This window comes from Danio aesculapii, chromosome 19 (assembly GCF_903798145.1).
Source record: "Danio aesculapii chromosome 19, fDanAes4.1, whole genome shotgun sequence".
Taxonomy (NCBI): domain Eukaryota; kingdom Metazoa; phylum Chordata; class Actinopteri; order Cypriniformes; family Danionidae; genus Danio; species Danio aesculapii.
Window position 1 is genome coordinate 23,293,231 of NC_079453.1, and position 18,910 is coordinate 23,312,140.

Below are 18,910 nucleotides of genomic sequence, written 5' to 3' on the forward strand. Positions count from 1 at the left end.
CTACCCACTGTGCCACCATAACGCCTCCAAGATGGTTTAATGAATAGCATTTATTTAAAATATACTGTAATATATACTTTAAACTGTTTTATAATGTATAATTAATGTAAATAGCTTCAATTCAATTCAATTCACCTTTATTTGTATAGCGCTTATACAATGTAGATTGTGTCAAAGCAGCTTCACATAAAAGGTCACAGTAAATAGGAACAGTGTAGTTCATAAGATTATAAGATTATTTTTAACATTATTACACATTTAACAGTAATTACACATTTGTCTTTTACTTTAAGTATATAAGTAATTATACATTCTATATGTAATTATACATTAGTACAGTACTTTTTTAAAATACATGCATGCAGTAGCCAATGTTTGAGAAGTTAATTGATATAAATCAATTTTAATCAGTAATACAAAATAAACAAAAACAACTAAACAGCAAGCTAAAAACAACCAACATATTTTGAATTATTCTGAATTTATTTTTAGGATTTTTCCTTAAATATTTAACTGTCACTTGTGATAATTTTTATGCATCTTTGCTGAATAACAGTAATTATATTTAAATCGTGTAAATGTAATAAAATAGCTTGTTGTTATTTTGCTATTATCAGGTTTATTTTTTAATTTCAAATATTTAAATAAATAATAATGAATAAATGGAAACAGATTAAAACAACAGTTGTTTGATTCTTTTATGCAGGACATTTCCTGTGACAAAAAAATTGCTATAAAATTAGCATTTTAGGATATTTTAGATACATAGTACTGGGATTGTTATTACATTTTAGCTCTGTACATACAGATGTTACTACTTCAATGTGTTCCTTATGGCGCCATTCATACCGCGGCGACAGCGGTACTTGGTGCGCCAGCAGCTTTTGACCGCTGGGTGGCAGTTTAACCACAGATATTCAGCTTTGCCTTTCCACAACACTAAACAGACTTTTCTGTGCGTACCTTATGTGATCAGATGTGTTCAATTAAAATATAATTTTGATTTAGTTTTCTTAGTAATAAACATGATCTTACCAGGGCTTAAAGTATTCCGGCACCATGCCGGATCTCCGGCGTGCGGCCGTGAGAGAAAAAAAAATAGAGCTTGCACATGCGGTTTAGTTGGGGATGCTCAAAATAACCGATTAAGCAATAACCGAAAGGGCACGTTTGTAACCGATGAATGGTATCAGTTAAACGATTAAAATATGCTTTATACATTTTTAAAGTTTGGCTGCAGACGGGGCATCTGTTAAATTGTTTACTGACTGCAGCTAGTGTTTTACGCTCTGCTTATGCTCGCTCAGCGCCAATCTGGAATCATTTTGGATTCGTGGCGATCGAGAAAGGCGAATCAATAATTAGGATGAAGCTATTTGTTGGGCTTGCTTAGAAAAATAAGTGTTAAATGGACAAACACGTCGAACCTCCAGAGCTGCGGTCATGTCACCCAGCCCATGGAATGCGGAGCCAGCTCCGGTGTCATCTACTGAACGCAAATGCCCAGCTAGTCCAGCCAGGTATGGCAGAGAGGCCTTTTCAAAAATGGCCAAATACAAAAGAGAAACTGATAAATAGTAGACGTTGATGAGAAATACATGCAATAAACTTATATTGCGCCGACAAGAACAAGCTCTAAAAGGTAAAGTCTAAAGCCAGAGGAGTTATTGATATTAATGTTAGTTGTTAATATGATCGTAAACACTGCGTTGTATAATTAACGCCGTCATTGTGTCGTGTCTGCGATTTTTTTTTTTTTTTCGTTGAAGAACAGAAAATTCATGTTATCGCCGTCTTCCCAGCCAGGTTTTTCAACATCTGACTTATGTTGTTACAAGCCTAGGCTAATATTTTTGTTCTACGTTACTATTTATATTATTATTGATTAGTATTTGTGAAGTTTCTAAAATGTAACGTTTACTGTTTCAAGCAGTTAAAGTTATTTCTATTTAACTAGCCTACATTATTATAGGCTGTATTGTGTTGTTTTATCAACGAAAGTTAAACAACAAACATGTTCGTTTGTACGGATATTTAGCATAATACTTTGGTCTTTTTTGATTTCTTATTTTTTACATGAAATGTAAATTAACTTAGGTAGGCTACTTGGGTACAGGGGCGTAATTTGTTGGTAGTATACCGAGGAATGCTTAGACAGTGAATATTGTCATCATTATTTAAAAAATTATAAATAAATAAATAAATAAATAAATAAATAAATAAATAAATAAAACACCTTACGGAAAGGATGAAATAAAGGAAAAGCATGCTCTTAATCATTCTTCATAATCTGATTCGTAGCTATACATGCAATAAACTTATATTGCGCCGACAAGAACAAGCTCTAAAAGGTAAAGTCTAAAGCCAGAGGAGTTATTGATATTAATGTTAGTTGTTAATATGATCGTAAACACTGCGTTGTATAATTAACCCCGTCATTGTGTCGTGTCTGCGATTTTATTTTCTCGTTGAAGAACAGAAAATTCATGTTATCGCCGTCTTCCCAGCCAGGTTTTTCAACATCTGACTTATGTTGTTAGCCTAGGCTAATATTTTTGTTCTTCGTTACTATTTATATTATTATTGATTAGTATTTGTGAAGTTTCTAAAATGTAACGTTTACTGTTTCAAGCAGTTAAAGTTATTTCTATTTAACTAGCCTACATTATTATAGGCTGTATTGTGTTGTTTTATCAACGAAAGTTAAACAACAAACATGTTCGTTTGTACGGATATTTAGCATAATACTTTGGTCTTTTTTGATTTCTTATTTTTTACATGAAATGTAAATTAACTTAGGTAGGCTACTTGGGTACAGGGGCGTAATTTGTTGGTAGTATACCGAGGAATGCTTAGATAGTGAATATTGTCATCATTATTTAAAAAAATTATAAATAAATAAATAAATAAAACACCTTACGGAAAGGATGAAATAAAGGATAAGCATGCTCTTAATCATTCTTCATAATCTGATTCGTAGCTATACATGCAATAAACTTATATTGCGCCGACAAGAACAAGCTCTAAAAGGTAAAGTCTAAAGCCAGAGGAGTTATTGATATTAATGTTAGTTGTTAATATGATCGTAAACACTGCGTTGTATAATTAACGCCGTCATTGTGTCGTGTCTGCGATTTTTTTTTTTTCTCGTTGAAGAACAGAAAATTCATGTTATCGCCGTCTTCCCAGCCAGGTTTTCATGCACAGTTTCCGTTTTTGTTTCTTCTCAAACAATAAAGTTTCGCTATAGCAGGCCCGGCGGCAGGATATCATAAATGAGGGCGCAAGGGCGATATTTTTATATGACGTGCTAAAATTGAAAAATGAAATTTACATGAAGAGCTTTATTAGTGAAAAGCTGCGGAGCGCAACGAAATGGGCTATAAGCTATATTTGCTCTTATGTGCTGAAATACTTAACACTTTTCTTAAGACCACAGAATAATATGCAACATCTAAATGTCATATAGCCAATAAGGAAAAATTAACATGTTTCAGGTCTCTCCAGTGCATTTGGACTGAATATTTGACTGTGTCTTACTGGATGTCTCCAGTAACTCTATAAACATAGAGGCACACGCAGACTGTAGAATTCATTCATTAATTCTTTCTTTTATTTATTTATTGTCAACCAAATATATATATAAATTAATGTGTGTGTGTGTGTGTGTGTGTGTGTGTGTGTGTGTGTGTGTGTGTGTGTGTGATCAGACTGAAGAAGTTGTGCATTGGGTGGGTGGCATCTGCTGTTATGCAGAGGGCTCCACGGGTAAGACGTGTGCTGTAAATGTCCTGAAGGGAGGGGAGAGAGACACCAACGATCTTCTCAGCTGTTCTCACTATGCATTGAAGTGTTTTCCTGCAGAAAATCCAAGGTTCCATACCACACAGTGATGCAGCTGGTCAGGATGCTCTCAATAGTGCCTCTGTAGAAGGTGTACATGATTGGGGCTGGTGCTCTTGCTCTTTTGAGTGGCAGCCTGTTTGAACATATCCCAGTCTGTGGTATTGAAGCAGTCTTGTAAAGCCTCTGAAGAACCTTCTGGCCACACTTGTATCTCCTTGCAAACCGGTTTGGTGACTTTAACTATCGGTCTGTAAGCAGGCATTAGCATGCCAGTTAAGTGGTCCACCAAGGTGGGGGAGGGGGAAGGCTTTGTAAGCTCCTCTCTGTGTGGTGTAAACACAAAAGCGCAACAGTCCTTTACAGTCCTATGTGATGAACGAAGTAGACGGATGTAGTCCAGTTTGTTGTCTAGCGAGCGTACGTTCGCTAGAATGATGGAGGGGATTGCGGGTTTGTGGGGGTTAGCCGCTAGCCTTGTTCGGATACCCCCGCGCTTACCCCTCTTCTGCTTCCTCTCGCGCCGCTTGAAGCGCCTCCATTGTGGGCGAGGTGGTGGGGGTCGGAGGATGGGTACGCATCCGGAGCAAGCCGAAATCTTGCAGCTCATCAGTGTCCGCGGAGTTTAACTTGTGAAGTTTGTTTCTACCGATGTCGAGCAGAAATGTTCGACTATATGCGCGCTTAAGGACAGATAAACGTGACGTTGACGCACAATAACACGGCGACGTACAAGACGAGGAACACAAAAACACATTAATAACATATTAATAAATAATACCAAGTTTTAACACATCTGCTACATTCCAGTGGAGCCTCCGTTGCGCTCTACCACAGCTGGCAAAACTTTCTGAAGGTGGTTTAAGCACCAAATAAGTGTTTTAAATTATGTTAGTCTCCTTATTTCTTTCCGTTTTATTTTAAATATTATAAATGTTTAAAGTTTTAGGTAAAGACGTCAAAATATGCCCACACATGCAAGCTAAACTAGATCATATCTGAGTCATCATGCTTTATTACCCAACCAAAATCAGCGAGAAAAAATAAATGTTTTAAATTAAATTATATTTAAATGTTAAATTAAATTAAAAAATGAATTTAAAATTTAAATGCCATTTAAAAATAGTTGCTAAAATTAATGTGTTACTTACTTACATTTTTAGGCATTAGCCAAACAGAAAGCCTGTCTACGGTAAATCCACACGCACTAAATAGCCTACCTTTTTCTTTTATAACACTGTAAACATAACTTCGCAGGTCGATCATCTTCAAACGCAAAAGGCATTTTTAAGTGTCCTAACTTGACTGCTGCTGTAGTATGGGATGTTTTTTTACATAACTTTAAACGTGTGCTTTAGCTATGTCAAAATGAAAGCAAATTTTTTAAGGGCTCTGCGTTTTGTCAATTGTATAGCTTTAATAATAATAATAATAATAATAATGGATATAACAAATTATAATATTATAGTATAGACATTTTTACTAGGCTACTTTAATATTAATCCCTAACTGAAAAACGAATGTGAAAATGACTGGCAGCTGTGCTAAAATTAATATAATGGCAAATTTCTTCTGCGTTTTTTCCCTTTATAGCTCAATAGTTTTATTCAAAGAATATAGTTCTCTCTTCAACTTTCAGGTTTGAGGTGGGGGAAGAAATGGCAGAGGCAATTCAAATGTACCATCTCTAAATTAAAAAAGGCCACTTACGCGGCATCTGTGTGTAAAGATTATTACCTTATATTTATTTTATTATTATTATTTATTTATTCATTCATTCATTCGTCATTCATTTTCTTTTTGGCTTAGTCCCTTTATTAGTCTGTAATTGCCACAGCGGAATGAACCGTCAACTTATCCAGCATATGTTTTACGCAGAGGATGCCAGGAGGGCCAGCTGGGGCTTCGGGACGGAGTGAAAGGAGAGGCAGGACTTTGCCCCGAGTCTGGGAAAGATGGCTTGCCGTCATTACACTAGTTTTCCGATGGCACACGATGGCACACGAGTTACATGCGCCAAACACATGAACAAATAAATTAATAAATAAGGGAAAGAAAACATCTAGCCTTACAGGCTGAGTTCTTTTTGATTATAATCGCCGTTAAGTTTCCGTTTTAAATGTAAGGCTGTTGCAAAAAATAATAAAATTGCTTAAAATAATACAATTTTAATTTATAAGTGACTTTGCTGCGTCCCCCTTGATGTTTCAATAACGCATAATAATCTATACACCATATTAAAGACACTTAAATAGACATGATTTCGGCCTCACTGATGCCCATTAACTCCTGACAGACAAGCTTTTGGTTATGAGAAGGGGGAAGGGGTCTCCACTATTAAGTGTTTTTCACAAACATGAATACACAAAATCCAAAACTCCTATAGGACGGATGGCGTAACAAAACCTATGCGTTTAAAAACGAAACCGCATTAAATATGGGGCCTTATGAAAATGAATGTTTCTATCTTTTGAACGGTGACGGCATAATATCATGGAATTACTTTCAATAGCAAAATAAAAAACATCTCAAGGAAGAACGGACAAAAGAAAGTTTCACTTCTATCACTCTTTAAAAGTTTTGTTTTGGTTCATTGTAAATGCTCAGTCTCGTTATGAGCTGATCTTCATTTCTCTGTGTTGGTGGAATAAAGCAGGCGAGTCAGCCGCACCAATTTATGAGCAGACAGAGCAGGATTCTCGCGATGACCACCGGCGCAATTCCGCTCTTTGTTATGAGCCGTAGTTTCAGTGTAAACTTAGTAAAGGTGAGTTTCTTTGGCGATGATGTGTACAGTGTTAGATTTTATATTTAGCGGACATTTGCGCTGAACACGCGGTGAATGCAACGCATCAAGATTCGGGCACCTTCTCCGAAAACACTCGATTGATCTCAGCTGGCGGATCAACATTTACCTCATGTTATGATCGCTGTCATCTGCGCCATTATTATTATTATAACTTTAGGGGAGGTTTGCAAACCTGTGCACTTTTCACTCTTCAGTCGTTTGTATTTCCTGCAGTAACAAAAGCTCCCTGTTCATTATATTCAGACACACAAATGCTCCCAAATATATTATAAGGGGGCATAGATTAAATTTCGGGCGCTCATGCGACCAAAATGGTTGCAATTTCGAGCCCTGTAGTATAAGGACATGTATTCAGACCACAACTGAACGTTTGAAGAAAATTGAATGCCTTATTATTTAGAATTAGCTATTATTGATGTAAATGCAGCCGTTCAAGGTGCATAATTGATTTATTACGGTACTGACAGTATTAGAAAATCCATGTCGTGGCGCAATGTCACACAGGTGATGACTATGACACCGGTGTACCGCCCACCCCTACTATCTGTTATTTAAAATATCTATATTACGCTCCAAGCATTCGCCAAAAAGAAAATATTTCTAAGTAAAAACACAAAACATAGCTGAATAGAGTGTTGCCTGCTTTAGAGGATGGGTTAGTAATTATATTATAACTGGTTATGTTCAGGTCAATGAAATAATACCTTTAATAAATAAAATATGTTCGTAAGAACGTGGTGGGCCAGTGATTCCGTCGCTGTCATCAGTGGTTTAATGAGCTCAGGAGAATTCTGCTTTGCATTTTTCTATGCATTACTAACATCACTAAACCAGACATTTGTTTTATAAGTTAACCAAATATTCGCAGAGATTCAGCAGTTTTTTTTTTCTGACGCGTTTGCCAGTCATGCCAGTCAGTGAAAAAAAAGTAACCGTGGCCCTGTTTGCAGGTATTAATATTCGTTTTTTCGTCAATCTGATGCAATTTTTATTATTTATACAGGACGTTAAAATGCAATTAAAAGTTTCAAATCAATTAAACTCAATTTATAAAAAGGCTAGCCTATTTTATGCATTAAATATAACTAATTTCCTTTATTTCTGATTAGACCATGCATTTTAGACTATTTTACAATTGTAATATGTGCATATGCTTTTTTTTTAAATAACATTCGTTTAACAAATATTTTAGCACATCGAAAGTAATTAAGTGACCTGTTTTTTTTTTATTAAAACCTTTATGCAAAAGGATCAGAGGATAAATTATCGTAGGATAAACGTGGAAAAACACCAATTGACGGGCTCTGCTTTCGGTTTTAAAAGAATCAAGCAGCTTTAAAAATATAATTTGCTGAAGAGAAATGACAGGAAAAAAAAGAAAAAAAAAGATAAAATATATAGGGACTGTTAAAAGAACATTTTTCTTTAATATATTCTTTCGACTCCGAAACATCAGCTAAGAAAGATTATGATGAATGACGGAGTTTCTCTATTGCCTGCTTCAGCAGTTGTCCCGGTCCCGCTGGTTATGAACGAGGAGGCGGAGAGAATGCGCTGTTTAGTTTCGGCTTGATATATTTAAATAAAAACTAACACCGAACTGCTTTTAACGCTCAAAAAGTTAAACTAAAATGCACAATTCTTGTTGGTTGCACCCGCGGGATGCACAATGAACCAAACGCGGCATTATTTTAATTCTATATTCGTGAAGAATGAGCCATGAGATTGAGATTTTTGAAGGTGCTCTCTAGCGGCGAAGTTCCTGGCAGAGTAGCGAGTGAAAAAATGTGCATAAAGAAATTGGACAAGAGGAATAACATTTTAAATTATATAACAAACATCGTATTCTTTCTAATCCTCGCCCAGTTTTAATACAAGTTGTGTTTTTTTAATATTTGTGGCTGGGAAGTTTATTAAGAATATATTTATAATTATATATAATTAAATAAATACATAATTATATATATATATATATATATATATATAGAGAGAGAGAGAGAGAGAGAGAGAGAGAGAGAGAGAGAGAGAGAGAGAGAGAGAGAGAGAGAGAGAGCTGCTGTAAAGGCTATTTCTTTCCGTTCGCATCCCGTCCCTTTGCGCCCCCTGGCGGCTTTTTCACAAACTGCGGTCTTACACTAAAAACAGAGCAGCATTTATTTCAAACGGCGGCGGTATAAGCCACGGCGGTAATAGCCACTTTGAACTCTCACCTACTGTAAGTGTTTACCATACAACAACTGGAGATGGCAGGTAAAATGAAAATGACTAAAATTGTAGTTTAATTAAATGCCGCAACAATTAGAGCAAATTACCACAAAGGACAAACCAAACTAAGAATTTATCCAATACAGCAAATCTGTGAAATATGAAAAACAAATGGTATGTAAGAAATAAAACAATCAAACTACATGTATGATTTGTCCAGAAAGACCTTGTGTTGAATGCTGAAGACATCGCCACCTTGTGGAAGAGACTTGATAGTTCTCAGAAATCACTCACACCATTCAAATGAAGTCTGACCAGTTCATTCAGTCATTCTTCACAAATTAATGTGCTTTCACGTTTACCTTTAGCCTCTAACTTTATTTATTTAGTTTTTTTAGTTTATGTTTTTAACTCGAAGCTCAGATTCTACACAGCACCACTTTCTTTTCAGGTCTGATGAACTGATGAACACTCATTAACAGCTCCAAATACTGGCTTGGATTTGTAGGTGAATGTGAGAGGGAGGAAACGCATGCTTTTCATTTATATCTCTCATTGTCTTCACTACAGCGTGTGGTGCCAAAATAAACGCCGGCCAGGCCGATTGCTCTTTTTCACTGCCAGAACAAAAATAGCACAAGACACAAGAACATGCTGCGCTGTAACACTGTGACGCTGCTATTCCCCTCACAACTGTAAATAAAGATAACAGAGTACATATTACCATTTACTTTTATAAAAATGCTTATTTAGATGATGCCCTTTATCTATTTTTTATGTGTTATTAGCAAGTGCTTTTAATATTTTGTTATAATTACTGTATATTGTACTGCAGAGTAGAGGTTGAAAAACACTTCTACTTTAATATGCTTTATTTTGTTCTGGAAAATGGATTGTTTTGGTAATTCTTTTCACATATTGGTATTTGCAAAAAGAAAAGCACAATGCTTAAAATACCAGTTACATTTATTGTTTAGAAACAAACACGCACATGGCAAACAATACAACAACATTGGAGTACATTTTATAAGAAAACAACAATTTGCTAACAATTTCACATTTTATTCTGTGTGTTACTTGCTTCTTAGAGATGTTGCATCAAAATAAATTGAAATTAAAATAATTATTTCAATGATTTCTAGACATAGAAAGTGTATTAAATCCAAGTAAACTTTAATGTTTACTCCTATGCTTTATAAGAACTTTTGACAAAATTAAATGTCAAGACGTGTGAAATAATATTTATAATAGAAAGTAATAATAATAATAATAATAAGAAGAAGAAGAATACGTTTATTTCATTTATTTATGTGGCACATTTCTCACACCCAAAGACAGTAAAAAATACAATTTATAACAAAATATAAACAACAACATGTATCAAATCAAAAACCTTAAGACATGTAAGAGATAACTAAGTCACAAGGATGTGAAGGACCCAAATCATGCATAACTATATAGTACAAGTGTTTTAAGCTCAATGCGAGACAGTGCAAATTACAGAGCACGCAATTGATGTGCTGTCATGAGGCTGTGAGTGAGAACATGTGCTGCTCAATTCAGAATATATTGTAGTCCTTTGATAGATTTTGCTGGTAAACCAACATAGAGAGAATTACAGTAATCAACAGTTGAAGTAAATACCCGTGCCGCATAAGATATTTTTATGTAAAAATAAAACTGCTTATTTATTCTGACCTCAACTTACTAAGATATATAAAACAATAAGCCATCATTCTTGATTTTATTTCAAGAAAATGTGAATATATGAAAATGTTATTGAATAATCTATAGAAATTTAATCATGTAATTTATTTAATTAAATAAATAGTAAAATTAGTAATTAAATATATATATATATATATATATATATATATATATATATATATATATATATATATATATATATATATATATATATATATATATATATATATATATATATATGGGTGACGCAGTGGCGCAGTAGGTAGTGCTGTTGCATCAGCAAGAAGATCGCTGGTTCGAGCCTCGGCTGGGTCAGCTGGCGTTTCTGTGTGGAGTTTGCATGTTCTCCCTGCTTTCGCGTGAGTTTCCTCCGGGTGCTCCGGTCTCCCCCACAGTCCAAACACATGTGGTACAGGTAAATTGGGTAGGCTAAATTGTCTGTAGTGTATAAGTGTGAATGGATGTTTCCCAGAAATGGGTTGCAGCTGGAAGGGCATCCGCTGCGTAGAACATATGCTGGATAAATTGGCGGTTCAGTCTGCTGTGCGGCCCCAGATTAATAAAGGGACTAAGCCGAAAAGAAAAGGAATGAATGAATATATATATATATATATATATATATATATATATATATATATATATATATATATATATATATATATATATATATATAAATTTAATATAAAGAGATTTAAAATTACAATTTTTTCATATTTTGGGGGCTCCATTGTGATTCTTAATGTAATCAAATTATTTTTGTTATTAATATAATAATTAATAAAATATTTTTTGTATCTTATATATACATATAATAAATGAAGAAATATTGTTAATGGATAATAAATGTAGACATTTTGTATAATAGTTAATTAAAATCAATCAAATGAAACTGAAAACAATACACTTATAGAATTGACACTTAAAAATCTCTTTTTATTTGTAATAATTTATAAATAATTACTAAATGTTTACTCTGTTATTACTCTATTGCATTAAAACATAATTGTTTACTAAATGTGACCCTGGAAGACAAAAGAAGTTACCAAAGTATATTTACTGAAATTGGCAAAATACATTGTCGCCTATGTGTCAAAATAAGTTTTTATTATTTTATTTTATGCCAAAAATCATTAGAATATTAAGTTATGATTTTCATTGCTTTTTTTTTGTAAATTTCATTCTGTAAATATATATATATATATATATATATATATATATATATATATATATATATATATATATATATATATATATATATATATATATATATATATATTATATATAGAGAGAGAGAGAGAGAGAGAGAGAGAGAGAGAGAGAGAGAGATTTTAATTTTGTTAGTAATGTGTATTTCTAAACATGTCATTTGGACAATTTTAAAGGCATGTATTTAGATGTTGTGTCAATCATTGGATCTTGGCCAAATTTTATCCTTTCCTAACAAACCATCAGTGAAAAGCTTATTTATACAGCTTTCATAGGATGTAAAAACCTCAATTTACAAAAATTGACACTTATGACTGGTTTTGTGGTCCATGGTCACAAATTAACACTTTAAAAAAACATCCGTTCCTCATATCAGACCTACAATACCAAAAGCACATGCAATTAGCATTTCTCTGCAGGAAACACGACAGCTCATCACGGGTCACTTTCTTCTCCTTAGACATGTTGTCACAAAGTGCTCACGCGTCTCTGAAAGGTAGCATTGAGTGTACTTCACTCTTATTGTCCAACTCCCCAATTAGTCCACGTCCTAATTCTAGCATTTAGTGCCGGCATATCATGTCTCTTCTTGTTATCTCGCGTTCCAGACTTTTGTAAATAGTCATATTTAAAACTTTAATCCCCTCAATGGAAGATGACGCGCAGACAGAAAGTCCGTCATTTGGACAGATAAATGTTATCTCAGTCACAAAGCACTCGTTCTCCTTTTTAACCAGCTAATGAGTTTGTTCTGCGGACTCCAGTCGAACGTTTCATCCGCAGCCCTTCAGTTTGATAATGCTGTACTTTTATCCGAGATGCCCATTCTCTTTGGCGGCAGGGAAAAATATACAGCGTCTTCCACAATATGCTTGTCCCTCACTTGTTTGTTGCCACTTCAAAGCATTGGCATGCATTTGTGTGGCTGAAAAAAAGCGTGCAGTGTGTGGGTTTAAAAAGTAGTGCGTTGGTATTTACCACTATGTCATTTAGTATAAAATAGATAAAAGGTGAAGCTTACTAATTCCGGTTCTGAAAACTACTATTGTCTTGCATTGATGCCACACTGGAAAATCATTAAAAGAATAAAAAAAAGTTTTCTGAGTGACTTTTGTGACAAGAAGAAAGAAAAATATGCTACATTTTTAGACATTATATTCAGGCCGGTAGCCAGGAGGGGTCCAGTTGGTTCGAAAGACCCACCTCTTACTGACAAAGATCCATTCATAATCTCCTTTGTCCTATTTTGACTGCCATGGTATGATAAATTGTGAAAATAACCCCTCAAAAAAGTGTTAAGATTTAGCTTAATCCTCTGTTGGCTGTCACTTCGGTGTGACTTGAGCTAATCAGTTTTGACCAATGCAAACAATAATTTTTTTATGAGTCCAACATCTACTGTAGCTCTGCAAGGAAACATACAATCTGACATAAGTGAAGTGACAATAAACTTAATAGACAGTAGACCGTGTTTAATTTAAAACTTTACGTTTTTTTCTAATGATATATGACGTAAATTTGTATTTAATTTGCTTTTATTTATTGTTCTATTTAGGAAAATAGTTTAAAAAAATAGTGCTTAAAATGTCACTGAAATACAGTATTTAAATCTCATAATTAAATAGAAAATGAGGCGAATAACTGCAAAAATGTCCACTTTTTGAGAACAAAGAACCACCCTAATTCTCATCATTTTGACATATTTCATCAAAAACATTTATTAGATTTGATTTTGGATTCATGAATATTCCCTAAACAACATTCATCAGAGTTTCTCAAAGTTACAGCTCAAAGTATATGGCATAACCAGTGGTGGAAAGAGTACTGAAAAATCATACTTAAGTAAAAAGTAACATTACTTGCCTAAAATGTAGTACAAGTAGAGTAAGAGTAAGTAGAGTATCTGTTGTAAATATTGCTCAAAGTATGAGTAAAAAGCAGCCCTTTCAAAAGTACTCAAGAGCAGTGAGTATTACGCTGTAAAAAGCTGATGCATTTACAGTACATGTAATTTGTGGATGTGTGTAAACGTAACATTCTGTAGTGCATTTAGTTATTGCCCAGCAGTTACACAGCATCATAAGATGTTAAAATTAGGTTCTGTTTAGGTTGTAATGTCAGTTGACCAAAATTTAATGCTTAGCCAGCGTTTAAGGACAATCTTATTTTTATGTCCAATAACAACATCAAATAATAAATTGTTGATTTTAAGTTGTGTTAGAAAGTGACCAAAATTCAACGTCGAGCCAACATCTTGAACTGACGTCATATTGATGTCAAATACTGACATTAATTCGTCAGGTATGACAAACAAAATCCAACGTCTGATAGACGTCATAGTGGTAACGTCCACACAACACCAAGCTGTAACATGATTAGACATTGATATTTGGTTGATTTTTGGTTGGACCCTGGACATTGAAGTCGGCTTGACATTAAGTTCTGATGTCAGCCCGATTTTCATCTCCAAACAAAATGCAGCATCCCCACGACATAGGGATACAGCTTTAGTCTGACATCATGTTGACGTCTTGTGCCTGCTGGGTGTTTAAGGCCATTTTGGTCATCATACAGTAAACATTCGTCATTTTTTCATCAGTGACATGCATCTAAGCAGTCTTTGAGTCAATGCATGTTAAGATTTTGGACATCTTCTTTTACACTTTTAATGTTTCCAAACAGTTTGCTGCAATTATAACTCTCCCATGTCTTGAGGTAGTTCATTATGATGTGATTTATCTCTTTACTTCTATGTGCGATTCGACAGGAATCGTAGGACTGAATTTTCTAATCCCCATAGACAAGAAAAAAAATAGTGACTGCAGATTGAAGGAAAGTTGTGGAGTAAATGTAGCAATACTGCACTAAAATTATACTCAAAGGAAAGTAAAAGTACACATTTTTAAAAGTACTTAGTACATTACTGTTCCTGAGAAAAACTACTCATTTACAGTAATTTGAGTATTTGTAATTTGTTACTTTACACCACTGGGCATAACACATATCAGACTGTGGTTTTAAATCTTTAAACTTGCCCAATTTTCTTCCAAAGACTAGGTCTTAGCTATTTATAAGTGAGAGATGTCTAATTATTTAAGATATAATGATTGTAGTATGATACCTTCTTCTTTTATATGACTTAAATGCAGATCTGAATGTGTACAGTTGAAGGCAGAATTATTAGCCCTCCTGTGAAATTTAAATTCATTTTCAAATATTTCCTGTGTGTTTTTAAACGCATACATTACATACTATCTTACATACTATGTACTATTTTCTACATATATACAGTTGAAGTCAGAATTATTAGCCCCCGTGATTTATTAGCCCCCTCTGTTTATTCCAACTCCCCCCCCCCCATTTCTGTTTAACGAAGAGAAGATTTTTTTCAACACATTTATAAACACAATAGTTTTAATAACTCATCTCTAATAACTGATTTATTTTAGCTTTGTCATGATGACAGTAAATATTTGACTAGATATTTATCAAGACACTTCGATACAGCTTAAAGTGACAGTTAAAGGCTTAACTAGGTTAATTAGCTTAATTAGACAGGTTAGGGTAATTAGGCAAGTTATTGTATAATGGTGGTTTGTTCTGTAGACAAGCAAAAAAAAAAATGTGCTTTTATTCTTGCCGAAATAAACCAAATAAGACTTTCTCCAGAAGATAAAATAATATAAGACATACTGTGAAAATGTTCTTTCTCTGTTAAGCATAATTTGGGAAATATTAAATAATAAATAAATAAATAAATAAATAAATAAATAAATAAATAAATAAATAAATAAATAAATAAATAAATAAATAAAATAAAAGTGGGGCTAATAATTTTGACTTAAACTGTACATACTATTTTATTAGTTAATTTTTTAAGATAGTAGTGTTCAGCTTAAAATGCAATATAAAGGCATATTAAGACTAATTAGGTTAAGATGGCAACTTGGGTTAATCATTGTACAACAGTGGTTTGTTCTGTAGCCAATATGGAAAATGAAATTCTTAAAGGATTTTTTGTATGTCTGTGCATGGTTTAAAGTCACCCTCTATCTATGCTGAATTACTGATGATAGTTGACTATGTCGGTTAAATTATTTCAGTGTTGTTGAGATGTTTGAATGAGTCATGTGACCATAGTACTCAAAAGAGATTTAAACGCACCTGATCACTGTTACCCTGATGAAGGCAGATCTTTGCCGAAACGCGTAGGTTTCTTTTAAGATTAAGCCATGTAAATAAAGGCTTTTTAAATTTTCCACATTTTCCGAGTGCCTTGGACTAATTTCTGTTGATGTTTTGATGAATCCCTTACCCAAAGAGCACCGACCAAATATTTGAGTTACCCCTGAGCGCATTTTGTTTGTTTTTCTGGATGAAATTCTTAGAGGGATTAATGATATTTATCTTAAAAAAGTTCCATCTCAACCCCCCCCCCCCCCCCCCCCCCCCCCCCCATTATTATTATTATTAGCATTATTATTTTTTTCTTTATTAATATTATTATTATTTTCTTCTTTTTTGTAAAAAAACTAAAACAAAAAAACAACAACAAAGATAATGATATGTAACTGTTTGTACAGAAATTGTGTTTGTTTTTTCACAATAAAAAAATTGAACATAAATTTTTAATACTTTTATTGGAGCCAAACTAAAAGAAATCAGACTTTCTCCAGAAGAAAACAAGAGTACAATATACTGTGAAAGTTTCCTTGCTCTGTTAAACATCATTTGAGAAATATTTGAAAATTTCACAGGAGAGCTAATAATTTTGCCTTCAACTGTATGTTGTTTTAAGTGCAGGTCTGAAAATGCATGTTATTTAATTTTTACTTAAATATATTTTAACACTAATGACAATGGAACATTATTTCATTCGTAAAGTTATTTGAACATTATAGTACACACTTTTTTTTACATTTTAATACGCTTTTTATACATATTTAGCATCTTCATGCTTTAAAAAAAGATTTAAAATGCTCTATTAAACCTTAAGCTTTGTTCTATGTCTTGCAGGAGGACATGTGTGGTGTTCCACAACCAAAAACATCATGGAAGGAGACGAGCTCGCAGCCTGTGTGGTGGATTTGCACTCTCATCTTCAATCCCCAGGCCCAAATCCCTATGGTCAAGGGATGTACCCGTCCCGACAACTGGATGCCATCCAACTCCTTCCTCAGCAAGCGGCCATGGCATCCATACTGCCCGGCGCTATCATCAACAGTGAGTGCCGCATTATCAGTGCCACAGTGGATAGACTGATTAATGTGCTTGGTTAAAAATGGAAATCCATGTCAAAGAGTCATCACAGCTCTGATGTGCGTGTTTGCCATGGATAAGAGAATTACCAAGGGTTGAGACTGACCTTCAGTTTTGCTGAAATTAGATATTTACCCTCCATTCCATTCTTCGATTACAGCTAATAAGAATTTGATGTGAACAACATGCAGCACATTTGCATAGTGCATGTGTATAGGGTTGGATAGTGCATGTTTGTTCTTCATTCTATTAGCAAGGTTATTTTAGTAGATGAAAACTAAGACTGAAGTATTGGTCAAAAGACATCTTTGCTAAATGAAATAAAAATAAATATTCACAATAAATTAAATTCTAAAATTCTGTCAAACTAATAACAGTCAACTAACTGGAATAAAAATAATAATTAATAAAAAATAGTCATTTATTTCAGAATTAATAAGCACTCATTAAAAATCTGGCCTGCGGCTGCTTATGGAAACACCCGTAGATGCGCTTTTACAGCTAAACATATCAGTCAAAAGCATGATTATATACAGCAACTTATAAACAAAACATGTGTTCTAACTTTCCTTCATCTGTCTGAACATGTAAACTAGGCATGGTTAACTACACACATAATCTTTAATATGAAGAAGTTTGACTTCATTCTTCATCGTTTTTATTGGTATTGTTACTCATTTAAGTTGCATTTGTGTGGGGTCAGTTTCTGTTCAACAATTATTTTATTACTAAGAGGTTTGCACAAGAGTTCATGTAAGCTGTAAGCTAAACTTTGCTTTAGTTGACACTGGATGTGTTTTGTTAACTCTGAACTATTAATACTAAAGCTGAAACTAAGTATATAAAAAATAAATAGAAATGTGTTCACAAAAAAAAACTAAACTAAAACTATTACTCAAACAAACTAAAATAAAATCCAAAGTCAAACCAAATGTGATCAGGGGTAGCTTAAATAATATGCCGGTGCTCTTTGGGTATGGGATTCATCATACTAAACAGCAATAATCAGTCCAAGGTGCTCGAAATATGTGTAAAAAAATATTAAAAAGCCTTTATTGACATAGCATTAGGTAACCCTGATGAGGGCAGTTGTTTGCCGAAACATGTAGGCGCAGTTCTAAGGAATAGCTATGTCAATAAAGGCTTTTTAATATTTTTCTCACATTTTTCGAGTGCCTTGGACTGATTTTTGCTGTTTAAACTAAAATAAAACTTTTTAAAAGCATTTACAGCTAATTTTTAAAATAATATCAAAATAAAAACTAATTTAAAAATAAAAATATATAATAATCTATTATTAATAACCTTGTGTCTATTACTGTACCATCAGAATACAGTTATATTTTAGCATTGATTAATCAATGCTAGTTTTATTGTTTTTGCTTTTGTATTATTTATTATAGATTTTTTTTAGCTGGACATGAACAAATTTTTATATAACAAATAATCTGAAATATTTAAGCTTCTGCGCCATTTTGAATTGTATCACAAAAATGTCAAATGAAAGCATTTCTCTAGTGGTCTCAGACCCCACTGTATTTTAAGATGCTACAGTAGCTTTAGATAACTCTATATGGATCTGCTTGTGTCCATTTCTGTCTTTGTAGAAGACATCTTCCCCTGTAAGGCATGTGGCATCTGGTTTCGGAGTGAAAGAAACCTACAGGCCCATCTTATGTATTACTGCAGTGGGCGACAAAGGGACCCTGAGATGGTGGCAGAGAAAAACGCCAATATCAGCCATCAAATGCTCCGCAATTGCACATACCCCCAGTGCAATATGAGCTTTGCAGGCTCACATGCCTTGGAAATGCACTTATCCACACATAACTGTGAGTAAACCTAAAAGACATTCTTTTTAAAATAATCATTTGACCACCA

The 18,910-nt window shown here is 33.8% G+C and overlaps 1 protein-coding gene across 2 annotated transcripts in view; it reads left to right on the forward strand.

Annotated features, from left to right (window-relative positions):
* The window catches only part of zfpm2b (zinc finger protein, FOG family member 2b), a 128,634-nt gene that overhangs the window by 105,033 nt on the left and 4,691 nt on the right, over nt 1-18,910 (forward strand). Inside the window, exons 6-7 of one of the 2 annotated variants that reach the window (XM_056480317.1) lie at nt 16,787-16,993; nt 18,637-18,861. In XM_056480317.1, coding sequence (XP_056336292.1) covers nt 16,787-16,993; nt 18,637-18,861 — 432 coding nt within the window. The remainder of the gene's footprint in view (nt 1-16,786; nt 16,994-18,636; nt 18,862-18,910) is intronic. The other variant, XM_056480318.1, reaches the window with a different exon arrangement.